This window comes from Purpureocillium takamizusanense, chromosome 9 (assembly GCF_022605165.1).
Source record: "Purpureocillium takamizusanense chromosome 9, complete sequence".
Taxonomy (NCBI): Eukaryota; Fungi; Ascomycota; class Sordariomycetes; order Hypocreales; family Ophiocordycipitaceae; genus Purpureocillium; species Purpureocillium takamizusanense.
In genome coordinates, this window is record NC_063076.1 from 46,878 (window position 1) to 61,989 (window position 15,112).

Below are 15,112 nucleotides of genomic sequence, written 5' to 3' on the forward strand. Positions count from 1 at the left end.
AGGCCGTCGTCTGCGAGCATATGTGGTTAAGGAAATGGGGGTGGTTATAGATTGCCAACATGAAGAAGCTCAAGCGACCCGAGCGGTCCGTGGTGTTGCATTGGGCGCAGTATGTCACAGAAATAGATGTCTCCAGCTGTTCACGGCTGAACAATGTGTCGTGAAATTTTTCTTGAGCCTTCTCTCTCCTGTATTTTGTAACATGTGTGATTCCACGTCGATGATCGAAGCCGGCGCAAGCACGGCAACGGCCAGAGCTTGGCTCCACATTGAATCACCACCCATTCCCCCGATCAGTGTACGAACATCCCAACTCAGAATGGTCCGTGTGAGAGATCTAAGATCCCCATGGCTATCCTCTCATTCTTCTACCATCTGTGCCGGCGCCTCGCATCACCTGCCTTGTCCAATCGTTGTGTCGATGCCCTGTAGACCGCCCTTGGGATTTCCCCATGACCACGCATTGTGCGCATGTCTGCGACGGCAACAAATCCCGTCGATAGTCTAAGCGGCACTTAACTAGTCAACTACCTTTGCTGAGTGATCGGTTGCTGATTGGCGCTGGGCAGTCCCGGCAAGGGGGAAATCGGTCGGGCCCATGCGATCTGAGTTTGGCAGTAGGTTAGCAGCTTGTTCTCAAATAGCCTAGCGCTAATGGCACAATCGAATCACTCTAGAGGAACCCTGAAGAGCGCAAGTCGATCCGGCATCGCGGCACATGGCTATACAAGAACCTACCCTTTTCAGAAGCCTCCGGGCCATCTCATTCGACTGACCGCGCGCCCTATCGTCAGAAGTTCCTAGGCTCCGCTGCCGGACTCCCGGCAAAACAGCCCAACGTCCGGCGGCGGGTCGGAAGTTTGTCAAACTGTTAGGAGGGGGGCCGGCACGTCTCCGTGGACAGAGAGTGAACTGTGCGCTAGACGGCGGCACATAACAAACGGACGGCCTCGCGCGCGCTCCCGGCTCTCACGTGGTGCCCCTTCAAGTTGATGAAGTCGCAAAGGTCCCTCCCCTCCGTGGCATCACCATCGCCGACGCAGTCTGTCTGGCTTCCGCTCTGAGCTAGCGTTACGCCGATTGCAGTCATGGATGCGCCAGCACGTCTCCTCTGTGGACAGAGTGACCTGCGCGCGCCGAGGACTGAAGCTGAAGACTACGACCTTCTCTTCTTGTCCGCAGATCATCATCGTGGGCTTCGGCGACATTTTATCATCAAGCCTCGGTTTTCAAGCGCGGTGGAAGACGGCCTCGGGTCGTTTGTACAGGTCGTCCGTCCGCAATGGTTTAAATACGGCTCTTGTGAAGCTCCTTGGAGGAGGTTTCGAGAGCAGAGCAGAGATCATTGCATCTTCTTGTCTTGTACGCAAAAAAAAAAAAAAAGGCTACATTGTAAACACTCAGCCTCCCTACGCCCATCATGCAGCCCATGTCGTCTTTTGGCAGCTTTCTTGTCGGCGTCTTGACGGCCTCGTTGGCGGCGGGCAGCGTCATTCCCACCGTCCAGCCGGCTCAGCAGGGCTCGTTTGAGATTAAACGCTCCGTCAATGAGAACTTTGCCGGCCGGAACGGACCGCTAGCCCTGGCGCGGGCCTACAACAAATACGGCATCCCCGTGTCAGAGGCTCTGCTCAAGGCCATTGAGACGACCCATGCTGCGCACAACGGCCAGAACACCAGGCGCAGCTCCGGCAGCGTGACCGCCATCCCGGACAAGGACGACCTCGAGTACCTCGTGCCCGTGCAGGTCGGCACGCCGGCGCAGACGCTCAAGCTCGACTTTGACACGGGCAGCTCGGACCTGTGGGTGTTTTCCACCGAGACCGACGGCGGCTCGTCCAAGAACCACAACCTGTACAGCCCGAGCAAGAGCAGCACGGCCAAGAAGCTCCGCGGCGCCACCTGGGAGATCACCTACGCGGACATGTCATCCTGCTCCGGAGACGTCTACACGGACACGGTCACGGTCGGGGGCCTGACGGTGAAGACGCAGGCGGTCGAGTCCGCGCAAAGGGTCTCTCAGCAGTTTGCGACGGGCGCCAACGACGGCCTCCTCGGTCTCGCCTTTAGCTCCATCAACACGGTGAAGCCGACGCAGCAAAAGACGTGGTTCGACAACATCGCCCGCGGGCTCGACAGCCCTTTGTTCGTGGCCGATCTTCGACACGACACGCCCGGCAGCTACATCTTCGGCGCCGTCCCGTCCGCGGCCAGCAAGGTCCTCTACGCCCCCGTGGACAACAGCGAGGGGTTCTGGCAATTCAGCACCAGCAGCGACACTGGCGGCGGCCAGCAGTTCTCTGCCATCGCCGACACCGGCACCACGCTCCTGCTGGCCGGCGACGACCTCGTCCAGGCGTACTATCAGAACGTCCCCGGCGCCACCAACGACCAGGAGGAGGGCGGATACATCTTCGACTGCAGCACCAAGTTGCCCGACTTTACCTTCACGGTGGGCGGCGGCAAGATCACGGTCCCCGGCGCGCTCATCAATTACGCCAAGGCGACCGGTAACAAGTGTTTTGGCGGCATTCAGTCTTCGGGCGGGAACCCGTTTGCCATCTTTGGCGACATTGCGCTCAAGGCCGCGTACGTTGTCTTTGACGGCGGCAAGACCCGGCTTGGATGGGCGCAGAAATAGTAACCACCAAGTTGACTGGGTGCTTTCTCACCCAGGTGTGTGTGTGTTTCGATCCGTGCATACATTGAGCCTGGCTGGGGTGTGGCCTGGGATACGTGTATGTAAATGGTTCATACGTACTTTGCAAATGACGCAGGTATTGTTTGACTACTATTGTTGCATCTCATCAACAGCCAACCTTTGAGACGCCCGTGTATGGAGCTCAGTGTGAGGCCACCCTTTGGTCTATTTCGTCCCTTCGCTCGCGCTCCTAACATCGTGCCCTTGCCACCTGGCCCACCAACGCCCTGCCCGGCCCGCCATTGTTGATCCATTCGTCGGGCGTGAAGAGGTCAAACATGCCGACTTTTGCAAGGACAGGAACCGCCGCTCGGATGGCCGGCTCCAGGGCCGCTCGGGTCCCCTCGTCGCCAGCATCGAACGCTCTGATGTTGACGAGCAGGGCGCCCACCGTGCCCGTAGGCAGCCTCTCGCCATTTGGGAGGGTGACGACTGGAAAAGACTTTGCGTTTGTCCCGAGGGTGGTGTTGTTGATGGATTGTAAGTCGTCGGCCTGGTTCGATGCGGTAAGGTGACTGCTACTCATGTTGACTGCCAATGTCTTGGTCTGGGTTTGGAGCGGTGATGCAGTGTGCGTGCGCCTCTTCCACGACAAGATTGTTACGTTGATGGCTCGGTAGGAGACAAATGACTGAGTCTGATTTGAGGTAGTTAAGGCCTTTCGATTGACCTTTGTCTTGATCAAGTGATGAGACCGGTATTTAAAGTCCTCTGTCGCTGGTGTAAGTGCTTCAAGAGGCGTCTCCCTCCGCGGAGTGTCCGCGGGCAGCGTCCTCGCGAGCCCAGAGCCGCTCTTCTTACAGGAGCTTTCGCTTGGCCACAACCAGCAACGCTGAAGAACTGGGGCGTCTGACGCTCTACCGGCCCCTCGTGCTCGTGCAGCAACGGCGGCTCGCAGGCTCATGTCAGCGCAACCAGGTGTAGAGGAGCTGTCGGCTTGTCGACAAGAGCCTGGAGATTATCGTCACATGGCGTTTGTCACTCGACAGCCTCGTCGTCGCTTCGAGCTGACGCAAGGCGTCTTGACAGAATTCGTCCATTGCGCGCTCGTCAATGCCGCTTATACACGCTTATCAATTGCAACAGGGCGGCTGACTGACGAGCAGGTCGTCATGCTTCTAAGCATGCTCTGACTCTGGCGACGCTGATCCCCAAAACGACAACTCGCGCTGTTTCATACGTGCATTATAGAGCCATGTCGAAATGGATCCGATTCCCCTTATAGCGTCGCATCGCAGCGCCTACAAATATGTGTGCTGTGACGGGGGCCACGACAGCTCTTAGAATCTTCACATTGCTTCATCAATGGCAGCAGTGTTGCAGGCTGAGTCGCCACCGCGTCACAACTTCATCACGGCCATTTCTGGGCTGTCAGCGCATGATCAATACGGCAAATACGGATTGTGCCTATGTCGGGGCGAGTTCGCGCAGTGACTGTCACTGAACCATTCGTTGTTCAAACCAGCGACGATCCATCTCAGCCGCAGGCATGCAGGCATCATGGTAACATCGGCTCGCCCTTGATGCGTATCCGATTCCGCAGATCAAACCACGAGTCCAGTCCCTTCCCCTCCTTCAGCTCCCTACCCAGCGTCTGCATCAGAATAATAATAATAATAATAATAACAACAAGCCGCCGCCCCGACGATCACGGCGCTCCCTCCATCTATCCCTCTTCATCATACGCACCGAATACCACCTCCCCCCCCTGGTACTCCCCCGACAAAAGCCACAACCATGATCATCCTCATCGTCGGCGCCGGCATCGCCGGCCTCTCCCTCGCCATCGCCCTCGGCCAAGCCGGCCACGCCGTCACCCTCCTCGACGCCGCGCCCTCGCTCGCCGAGATCGGCGCCGGCATCCAGATGACGCCGCAGGCCATCAAGTACCTCTTCGCGCTGGGCCTCCGCGACGACATCCTGCGCGCGTCCATCGCCCCGCGGCAGATGCTCATCCGCGACGGCCTCACCGGCGGCGTGCTCGGCGCCGTCGACGTCGCCGCCATGGAGGACTCCTACGGGGCGCCTTACGTGGTCGTGCACCGCGCGGTGCTGCACGCCATCCTCCACCGCCACGCCGTGCGCGCGGGCGCCGACATCCTCCTCGACAGCACCGTCGCGCGGTACGACTTCGCCGAGGGGGCCGTGGAGTTGACGAGCGGGAAGACGCTCACCGCAGACTTGGTAGTCGCAGCCGATGGTCCGCAACCAACCAACATGTTACCCTTTATAATCGACGCGGGCTAATAACACTGGGGGTTCCTTCGCATCGCAGGCATCAACTCCACCGCGCGCGCGCAGCTCCTCGGCAAAGACGCCGACCCGGGCAGCCAGCCCACCGGCTGGGCGGCCTTCCGCATGGCCGCCGAAGTGGCCAAGCTTCAGGCCGACCCCCTGACAGCCGACATCGTCGACCTGCGCTCCGGCAGCTCCAACTTCTGGATCGCGCCCGACGTCTCCGTCATGACGTACCTGGTCAAGGAGGCGACCATGCTCAACCTCGTGCTCTCGCACCACGACGACATTGACACGAGGAACCTGTCGCTCGAGGAGCACAGAGCCATCGTCAACGACCTGTTCAAGACATTTGAGCCGAGGTACGTGCACGAGGTCCTCCTCTCCTCCTCCCTCCTCTCCCCTCCCTTCCTGTGGCGCGAGTTGTCGCCGGCGTAAACCGGCACACGCATCAGTCCCGTGACTGAACCGACTCCCTCCACTCCCCGAGACAGAGTCCAGCGCATGTTCGAGCTCTCGCGCCCCAGCATCACAAACTACCCCGTGTACGCCGTCCCCCCGCTCCCCCGGTGGACCCATCCCTCTGGGCGCTTCGTCCTGCTCGGCGACGCGGCACACGCCATGGCCTTTTACATGTCCATGGGCGTCTCCCTCGCCGTCGAGGATGCCGTCGCTCTAGCCGCAGCCCTCGAGTCAGTTGATCTCCCACAACGGAGAACAGAGCAGCGCAGCAAACCCCCCGAGGCCCAGCAGCAGGCGCCACCGCCACAACAAGAAGCGCTACAGCGCGCACTCGGTGCCTTTGAGACGGTTCGCAAGCAGAGAGTTGCGGCCGTGCAAGAGGCCAGCCTACACGGCGGCAACTCGCTGCACGTGCCGAGCGGCGAAGAGCGAGACTTTCTGTACGAGTCTCTCAGCCATTCACACGAAGATGGCATCTGGCCAGTCAAGGAGGATGGTGTCCAGAGCCCTTTCGTCAAGTATGGCTCGAGTGGCGACAGGCTTGGCCCGGGGGGCATCACAGACAGAGGTACAAGGGACTGGTGTTACGGTTACGACGCGGTCGCCGAGGTCATCACCGCCCTCAAAAGCACAAAGGGGCAAAACTGATTAACTTAGAATAGACATGATGCTTAGGGTATCGGCCGTCGTAAAGACTGGTGGAGTTAATGATAAAGGTGTAGGTGTCTTTGGGCACACAACAGCGCAGGAGCTTCCGCCCGGATCTCCGCCCGGATCCCGATTCGACAACCTCACAATGTCGCCCTCTCAGCAGCCTGTTGAAACTGTTAGCCATTTCCAGTCTGTCAGTACCAAAGGTGAAAACGTACCGCCGCCGCCGCCGCCGCCGCCGCAGCCTCCTCCGCCGCCGCCACCACTTCCACCACAAGCACCACCACTACCGCCGCAGTTGCCTCCTCCGCAGCCACCCGCGCCGCCGCACGCACCGCCCTGCGGTGCATTGTCAGTTCCCGTCGTGTCAACTCTCAGAGGCTCATGACTTACTGCTGCGCTGCCACAGGCCCCAACGCCCCCGCAGCCTCCAATGCCGCCCGCTCCACAGGTGCCCGCAGCGCAGGCACCCCACGCGCCAGCTCCCGCACTTACGTAGCAAGGATCCCACGTATAGTACAGCCCGGGGGCGTAGTAGTACGGGAACATGAACGGCGAGTACACTGCAAACATCATTAGCACCCACGGGAAGCGAGAGCGCCACACGGCAAATCGTACTGTAATAGCTGTAGCCCCAGTGGTTGTAGTACTCCTCCTTGGGCGGCAGCTCGCGTCCCTTCTTCTGGGCTCGCTTCTGGGCCCGCTCGTAGTTCCGGTCGAGCTTCTCCTGATGCCGGGCTCGCAGGTAGCTCGTGACCCGTTTCCTGTCAGCCGTCTCGAGGGAACGCACGGCGTTGTGCGCGGAGATGTGGGCTGAATTGTCGGGCGGGCAGAGTTTCGCCGCGCCCGAGCTGTGGAACTCGTCGGCTATCTTTTGGTCCTTGGAGCCTAGGATCTTGCCTACCGACGACACCATCGCCGATCGAAGGGCTGCATTGTGTCTGTTAGCTTCATGCCTGTGCCGAGGGAAACGCCAAGGGCCTCCTACTCTCGCAGTACCAGCAGGTACACTCGCTGTATACTTCATTATACATCTCCTGGTACTTCGTGCTGGTCCATTCGAACGCCGCGCTCAGTTTGCTCTCGTCCATCTTGTCATTGTGGTCGATGAACTGTCCTGACAGTTCAACCGTGTGGTGATAATACGCTGTGTTGTGCGATTAGCTGGCTGTTAGTACCGCAGCACAGGCATCCGACTCGACTCGACCACGGCGGCGCTTACCGATGGGTGAGAGTTGGTGCGTGTGCCATGCCAGGTCCACGTCCAGGGTCGGGACCGCCACATGCGACGGATTCAAGTGCATGATTCGGATGAATCGCTTGTACTTTTTGATGAGGCGCTGCATAGTCTCTCGCGCCGACGGAGCATGCAGCCAGTCAAGCTTGACCATCTTGTCAATAAAGACGCCTTGGCGGATGACCGCGCCGCTCAGGTCGAGCGCAAAAGGAGAAAAGTTCTCCCAGTACCTGCTCATCATCCGGCGTACGGATACCTTTGATTGAACGCGCGGCCTGTACCGACTTCGATAGGTGGATACAGAGTCGATCTTGCGCACGCGGCTGTCGCTTCCGACCACCGACTCGACCAAGCCACGGACCGTCTCCATGGTTGGATGCAAGTCGCCATCAGGCCGTATGAGCTCCATGATCTTGATCCGCAGATCTAGTCTGATCATTCTGTTGGGAAAGGTGCGCGAAAAGGAGAGAGATAGAGGCTCTCCCGGTATACGCTCTGGACGGCCCATCTTGGGGTCGAGAATGGTGCCGGGCATCGGCACGGAGCGGGTGAGAAGCAATGTCGAGTCTTGAACAAACTTGGTTACCGACAGAAGCTCCTTGTAGTTATGCAAGCCGCAGTTGTCGCAGATGTGACTGAAGTTGCCATCGCCGTAGCCGTTTCCAACAAGGCCCGGAGTCCTACCGACATGTTAGTCTGCGTTGACGGTCCCTCGAACGGGGGCGGGGGATCCTACGCGACTTGTTTCGCCTGCTCACTTATACCACACGTCGTCCATGGCACAGAGTTGGTGTGTTTGCAAAAGGCACAGGGCAGCGGCTTGGTCATGGCGTCATCCTGATTCGCCCACGCACGGTTCGTGATTTCCGACCATCTCTTCTTGGCAGAGTCCGGGACGTTGTAGTTGAACTTGGTGTCGATGGCGCCGTTGACAAGGCTCCACGGCATTCCCGCGGTCCACGTGGTGCCCATTCCGTGACGCATGGTATCCTCGAGAAATGATCGGGGATTGAGCATGTGGGCGTGGAAGACCATGAGCACGTCTTCAGAGGAAGAGAATCAGCTTACGACGGGCGGCATCGCGGGAGACGCAACAATGCCTTACCTAGGGGCGGTAGGATGTGTTCCCTCCAGTCAAGCAGCTCCCCATTTGATGGAAACCTGCTATAGCGCGGGTTGCCGTCCTGTTCCATGTCTTGCTCCGTCAACATGTGTCCCCTGGGGAGGGATCGCCACCAGGCCTCATATCTGTCAACGGCGCGGGCGACGAACAGGGCCCAACGCTTCTCGCGGATCCTGCTGAGAGCGGCCTTGGCACGGTCCTCCCCGGTAGGTCTGGGCTCGTCGGCGTCGGGCGTCAAGGCCTGCGTCGTGAAGAAGTCTTCGAGTGGGTTCTCGGCACGGGAATCCCAGATATCCCACAAGCCGTCCGTGTAGCCAACGTCCTCCTTCATGCTCTGGATGGCATGGAGAAGTTTCAGGTGGGCAAGGCACATGTCGGGGTCGGGGTCTTTGGGCTGATTGTCTAGGGAGAGCTTCACAAAGGTGGCAGCGAGGTCGACGTCGTCGTCCGGCGCCTCATTTCCGTTCGGAGCAACGTTGTATGCCGGCGGCGGGCTCTCATCGACGGGCTTCGTCGCGGTAGCGTTGGAGTGCGGAGCCATGATGGTGTCGCTGCACTCGCGCGGACACTGCAGTAGGAGCGGCTGGAGCTTGGATCCTGTAGTTGTTATGTCTGCCAAGTCGGTAAGCTCATAGCTCCCGGCTGGGTGCCTTGGCTGCGGCATCGGTGCACGTACCTGTTGAATAATGATGGAGTTTACGAAGTTAGTAGGTACGGTGCGAGGTCTCATCCATGCGTTCGTTGACTCTCTGACGGCGGCGAGGGTCTGTCTCTGCCGAATGGTTCATGAGCGGTTCGTTTATGGAGGGAGGAGATGTGGCGCCGGGCAAGCACTGGACACGGTAGGTATATGAAGGGATCTGAAGTGACTGTCGAGGCGATGTCGCTGCAGGTGTTCGTTTGGTGTCGGGGACGGGCTCAAGAAGGGTTCGGCTCTGTCCCTCGAGTTCCAGAACGTCCCTGTAGTACGGCGGATGCTGGAGGTGGCCGGGGCTGTCAGCCCCGCAGACGTCACCGTCCAGGGTCGTGCCCGCCCGGCTCAGCAGGCGCTTACAGCGACTGGTCCTTGGTGGCGACCGGGGTCGGGCCTTGGGGGCGGGGCGCTTCGGGGGGGATCTTGGTAGGGACAGGCCACTGTGAAGCGCCACGAGCTGCTGCCACCCAAAGCGGGAGGCCGGGGACGGGCTTCAACGTCGACATGCATGCAGGAGTCTGGCTGCATGCGCGGGCGTGGCAGTGTCGACGCCATTGCCTTGATTCAACCATGGAGTCCGTCTCGCGTGTTGTTGACTTACGTGCAGTTGCGTCGCCGCCAGACGCCCGAGTACAGAGGGAGCGGCCTAGAGACTGATGGAGGCGCTTAGGTACTTGGAAGGTACAGATTCCGCCCGTCCCCGCCTGACAGCACCACCCTCGAAGCCGTAGGCTGCGGTGGTGGAGCGTGGCGTGTCACCTGGAGTAGATGAAAACTTAAGGAAGGAGATGGGAGGCTGGGCAAGAATTCGGGTGCCTGATTGCGCTGCCAGCGGCCGGAGGAGGGTGTCGCCCGCCCCAACCTTCCATTCTCCCCGCGCTCTCCCCTGGGGAACCTGAAAGGCTGAGATCCACTAATCGCAGCGGGTGGGTTGCGCGGGCGTCCCCGTTGGGCGCTCCCTGTTCCCCAGCCGGCGTTTTGGGACCTGGCCGAGCAGCACTGCATTATAGGTAGGTCATGGAGGGATCGGGGTGCCTGGTTGTTAGCAGTTGAGCACCTGCGTGCGCCCCCCATGCTCACCATGCCAGATGCCAACCCATCGGTCCATCCATCATCATCTATCCACACGTCGTTGCCGTTCATCCACACTACATCACGCCCGCACGAGATACCCAGACTGGGGATCAACGGCTACTACGTTAGTGCTCACTGCCCGCCCACGTGAGAATGGATGCGCCCCCAGACTGCCAGCACAGCCTCTCTGCCTCGCCGCCCGCCGCCACCAGCCCGATCTGCCGCGACAAGCTAACACGCACCTACTAAGCCAGTCCCTCGTCGCCTGGTAATCACTGCCAAGCCGCTGCCGAGGCGGCTATCTCGGTACCGCGGAAGTCTCCTCGCCGTGCTGGAAGGCTGACTGATTCCACACACTGAAGGCGCCCAGGCCCACGACAGTCTGACACACCATCACACGGCGTGTGGGAGGATGGGCGCATGGCGGTTCCATTTCAGAGACGGGGGCACATCTCATCATCACTGTTGGCCACGATACCTTGCATGTCGCCGTGCTGGATGACGTCAATCGCTTTGGTTACAATGCTCCGCCAACCTGAAAACGCCATGATGAATGAGGTGCGCCGCTCGATCCAAGGCGCTGGCATTTCCCAGGCCGATTGAAGCGTCCTTTTATTGGGTTTTTTTTTGAGGTCTATGTGCGTCGCGATGCCAGTCTGCGAATGGCAATCAGCATCACCGTGGTCCTACCAGTCGCTCCTCTGCGTCACCAGCATGCATTGCATCACGGGCATCACCCATCAGCTTTGGATGGCATTTGCGTAACCTGTGTCGCCGCTGCCATCGCTTGATCGTGTGGAACGAACCGCCGGAAGGGCCGATCGGTTTGGTGACGGCCAGGTATTGTTCTTTTATGTTGTTTGCTGGCGAGGGTGACCGCTCGCTTAGACTGAGTGAGGCTCCTCTACTGATAATACGCGTCTCGGCGCCGCCACATCTCACACGCGAACGACGAGCTTTCCCCCGCTGATCTCCCCCCTTCTCATCCTGTCAAGCGCCGGGTTCACCCTTTCTAACCCATGTTCCACGGCAATGATGCGGGGCGCAGAGATTCGGCCGGCCTCCAGCAATTGCTCCAGCCAGGAGGTCAACGCCCTGCCCACCGCGGGCACCTCGTGGAACAGTTTGATCGGAACAGTATGCAGTGCAACGGACGGCGGGATGTTCTCCTTGGGCAGCCCCGTCAATCCCACCAGATGCCCCCGCCGCAACCGATTCGGATCGAGGCGGGGTGGAGTGGATGGCGGCGACACAACAAACGTATCACTGCTATCCGAGACGGGCCCTCGTGCAAGAGCGCGAAGCAAGTGAGTTGCCGACTCCCTGCCCCGCGTGTCGATGCCAAAGTGCAGCTTGCCACCCGTGCTGGCGCGGATGACCTCGACCGCACGGTCGTTGTCGTGGCTGTCGACCAAGAGGTCGGGGCGGATGGACGAGTGTTGGCTGATCCAGGAGCCGTGCTTTGCCTGGTCGACAATGACAACCACACGCAGCCCTGCAAGCTTTGCCAGCTGTATCGTCAAGTTGGCAGACGTCGCGGACCCTGAAGCGCTGTTTTATTAACTTGTTGTGCAAATCCTCTGCCGAAACAAGGCAACTCACCGCCCCAGATTGCGAGCCAGTCGCCAGGCTGCGCCCTCTCGTGCTCGTCAAGTGAACTCAACGTCTCACGACTGACGTCGTCGGGGATGCCCGCAACATCGACACCCCTGACGAGCCGGAATAGGTCTGGTCCTCCCAGCACGTGAGAAAAGTCGACCCCGAGGCAAATACCCAATGCCAGGGCGGATGTGACAAACGCGACGCCGATGGAGGCCCCCTCGTCCAGTGAGACGCCCCGCGGGACTCGAACAACGTTGTAGTCCGACGCTACGACATAAAGCTGGTAGGCGCTCTTGCGATAGTCTCGGTAGTCGGTCGAAATGGCTATGACCTGCGCGTGTAAGCCTTTTATTAGGGACGGCGGACAAGATCCGGGACAGTGACATTCGACTCACTCTATCGCCCACCAAAACTCGAGAGCCAGCTGCGTTCACGCAACATATGGTTCCAGAGAGCTCTCTTCCAGACATGAACGGGAACTCGGAGATCCCAAAGTTATAATCACTTGGGTCATTAGTACACGGACCAGGGCTATAAGAGTAAGTAGTAGAACGTACGGCGCCTTCCAGTCAATCGGGTTCAGTCCAATGACGGCTGCCTTCACCAGGACTTCGTTGTCTCCGACCAGTTGTGGGACAGAATGGTTCCGGTGAAGGCGGTATGCTTGCCCGGGGCCGTGCAGCAGAAGCGCATCCTGCTGTTGGGGAACGTTCTGCTCCCAATATGCGCGCTGGTCTTTTGGAACCGGTATGATGATGGGCTTACCACCGGCCTCCCCGGCCCAGCTGCTTTCGGATGCGCCACTCATGGCCACAGGACTCGGCAAGAAAGATGTTACCTTGTGACAAGGCTGCCATTCTCACTATCAACTACTTACTTTGTATTTGAGAGAATACCGAGATGACTGCTGGCCCGCGGGGGTGCTAGGGTTGCAGTGACGTGCGAGCTAAATGGCGATTGCGCCATCCCGATGTAGGGGTTTCGGGTTCTGAACGCTCGACGAAGGCCGCCCCTGCACAACGACCGATCCACTGATCAGCTTAGAACCATGTGTAGGAGGGCTTTCGCGACATGAAGCCGATGGAGCACGTCCCGGAATGGTTGCTCAACACACGTGTGCCGCATGGCGCCAGCCTGCGTTGCCAATCGTACCTCCAGCATGGAAGTAGGATCTTGCAGTATCTTGACGACCACGCTACTCTCTACATAATGATTAGGCCTATAGATGCAGTGCTCGCCATCTACATAAGGCATCTCGGTGTTAAATACAAAACGTCAACTATATGTCTGCCTTCCAGTGATATTGGGCCGCAGGGTGGTCTGCGGGCGGTACGACCACCCCCCCTTTGCCGTACAGGTTCTCTCGATATGTCCCTCCATCGACAGCGTAGTCGCTCCAGAACAGGCCGCGCTCCTGGAGCACCGGGAGTAGCTGCTCAATGACGTCCTCAAACGACTGCGGAAGCAAGGCGTACGCAATATTGAAGCCATCCACGTCCGCCTCCTTGACCCATCTCTCCATCTCATCGGCCACCTTTTCAGCCGTGCCAACGACTGTAGCACCAAGGCCGCCGACCTTGATGTGGTTCGCAACAGTGTGCTTGGTCCATCTGGGCACCTCGGGCGTGGCTTTGGACCAAGCTTCCACCGCTGAGCGGATTGCATTGGACTCGACATGCCTCAACTCCTCGTCATCCCCGTAGGTTGAGAGATCGATGCCCGTCCACCCTCCGAAAAGCGCAAGCGCGCCATCTTCCGAGCCATACGACAGAAACTCGCGATACTTGCGGTCGGCTTCTTCCTGCGACTGGCCAATGATGGGACAGAACATGGCCAAGAACTTGATGGTGGCAGGATCGCGCCCGTACTGATCCCTGGCTTTGGCTCTGATCTCGGCGATGTTCTTCGCAACCGTCGAGGGGCTGTGGCCGGCGACGAATATCGCCTCGGCGTGTTTTGCTGCAAAGTTCCTACCAGAGGAAGAGGTGCCGGCTTGCATGATTACCGGTGTGCGCTGCGGCGAGGGCTGGCAGATGTGCGGTCCGGGTACGTTGTAATACTTGCCGACATGATTGATGGTGCGGACCAGCGCTGGGTCTGTGTAGACGCCTTTCTTCTTGTCTAGTTTCACAGCGTCATCTCTCCACGAAGATTGCCTGCACGCACGCCACCTGTCAGCTCGCGAAAACATTTGAATGGGAGGGAGCTGCAGCCGTCCGCTCACCAAAGCTTGTACGTCACCTCCACATATTCCTCAGCAATCGCATATCGCTCGTCATGTTTCGGCTGCTCCGTATAGCCCAAGTTGCGCGCCGCCGAGTCAAGATACCCGGTCACAATGTTCCAGCCGAGACGGCCACCGGATAGATGATCGACGGTGCTCAATCGTCTGGCGAGATGGTACGGCTGTTCGTACGTCGTCGCAACAGTCACGCCGAACCCGAGATTCTTCGTCGCGGCTGCCATGGCTGGCACCACGGCGAGGGGCTCGTTAACGGGCCATTGCGCTCCAGAAATGACGGCCGGGTCCGGGTTTCGAGGACCCTTGTAGACGTCGTACGAGCCCTGCCTCGAAGGGTCAGCGAGTGTGCAATCGCCAGGTGGAGAGAGAGCGAGGGGATGGGGAATCGGCAGCTCACCAAGACATCTGCAATAAACATGCCATGGAACTTTCCTCGCTCAAGTAACTTTGCCAACTCGATCCAATGGGAGATGTTGTTGAAGCTAGTTGACTTATCGTCGGGATGCTGCCATAGGCCGGGAGACTGATGGCCACTGCAAGATTCCACAAAGGCGTTGATGATGAAAGACTTTTTGGGCGTCGCACCAGGCCCTTCAATTGTCGGAGAAGCCATGATCGCGGAGAATGCTCTGTGCCGCTGGCGAGCAGAAAATGCGCACGAATTGGGGGAGAGGCCCTTTAGATCGCAAGACGACGACGAGCAATGCCTCAGACCATGAGGATTGCGACACTATCACTCGACAATCGTTGCGAGAAGCATACAATAACGGTAAATAGGCTAATCTGTCCCCGAAGTCGGATGTCACATATTCCGAGCGTCGTTGTTGGAGACGCAGACTTGGCGTCGATTCCATCATCAAACCCACAGACGGATGGCGCAATTGCGATGATACCCAACGCAATTGGGCCGCACCCAATCAACCCGAGGTGATGAAAGACATTCACATGCGCAGATCTCGACGGGGAGTCAGGTTGCACAAAAGGAGGGGAAGGGATTCGACAAGCCCGGTACCGACAGCTCGGGTGCACGCAAGGCTCCCCGATGCCTGGTGTATGGCGCAGGGGCGGCCCCCCGTCGGCAGCAACTGCCG

At 59.2% G+C, this 15,112-nt stretch overlaps 6 protein-coding genes across 6 annotated transcripts; 2 read left to right on the forward strand and 4 right to left on the reverse strand.

Annotated features, from left to right (window-relative positions):
• Positions 1-1,420: 1,420 nt before the first annotated feature.
• Positions 1,421-2,652, forward strand: JDV02_008790 (uncharacterized protein; the record flags this gene model as incomplete). The annotated part of the gene is made up of 1 exon (XM_047990421.1): positions 1,421-2,652. One exon carries the CDS (start codon positions 1,421-1,423, stop codon positions 2,639-2,641), a length of 1,221 nt encoding a protein of 406 aa, XP_047846428.1. The 3' UTR covers positions 2,642-2,652.
• A 122-nt stretch (positions 2,653-2,774) lies between these two features.
• JDV02_008791 (uncharacterized protein) lies at positions 2,775-3,352 on the reverse strand. Its single transcript, XM_047990422.1, has one exon. It carries the CDS (start codon positions 3,225-3,227, stop codon positions 2,892-2,894), a length of 336 nt encoding a protein of 111 aa, XP_047846429.1. The 5' UTR covers positions 3,228-3,352; the 3' UTR covers positions 2,775-2,891.
• Positions 3,353-4,317: 965 nt separating this feature from the next.
• Positions 4,318-6,231, forward strand: JDV02_008792 (Salicylate 1-monooxygenase). The gene is made up of 3 exons (XM_047990423.1): positions 4,318-4,901; positions 4,977-5,298; positions 5,431-6,231. Exons 1-3 carry the CDS (start codon positions 4,439-4,441, stop codon positions 6,044-6,046), a joined length of 1,401 nt encoding a protein of 466 aa, XP_047846430.1. The 5' UTR covers positions 4,318-4,438; the 3' UTR covers positions 6,047-6,231.
• Positions 6,206-9,318, reverse strand: JDV02_008793 (uncharacterized protein; the record flags this gene model as incomplete). Its single annotated transcript, XM_047990424.1, has 9 exons — positions 9,086-9,318; positions 8,392-9,021; positions 8,023-8,329; positions 7,272-7,966; positions 7,038-7,196; positions 6,668-6,979; positions 6,443-6,612; positions 6,268-6,388; positions 6,206-6,213 (listed from the first exon to the last, which is right to left on the reverse strand). Exons 2-9 carry the CDS (start codon positions 8,948-8,950, stop codon positions 6,206-6,208), a joined length of 2,331 nt encoding a protein of 776 aa, XP_047846431.1. The 5' UTR covers positions 8,951-9,021; positions 9,086-9,318.
• Positions 9,319-11,074: 1,756 nt separating this feature from the next.
• Positions 11,075-12,587, reverse strand: JDV02_008794 (uncharacterized protein; the record flags this gene model as incomplete). The annotated part of the gene is made up of 4 exons (XM_047990425.1): positions 11,075-11,720; positions 11,780-12,110; positions 12,175-12,283; positions 12,337-12,587. 4 exons carry the CDS (start codon positions 12,585-12,587, stop codon positions 11,116-11,118), a joined length of 1,296 nt encoding a protein of 431 aa, XP_047846432.1. The 3' UTR covers positions 11,075-11,115.
• A 471-nt stretch (positions 12,588-13,058) lies between these two features.
• JDV02_008795 (Alkanesulfonate monooxygenase) lies at positions 13,059-14,634 on the reverse strand (the record flags this gene model as incomplete). Its single annotated transcript, XM_047990426.1, has 3 exons — positions 13,059-13,935; positions 14,004-14,344; positions 14,419-14,634. The coding sequence occupies 3 exons, from the start codon at positions 14,632-14,634 to the stop codon at positions 13,059-13,061; spliced, it is 1,434 nt and encodes a 477-aa protein (XP_047846433.1).
• Between the last annotated feature and the right edge of the window lie 478 nt (positions 14,635-15,112).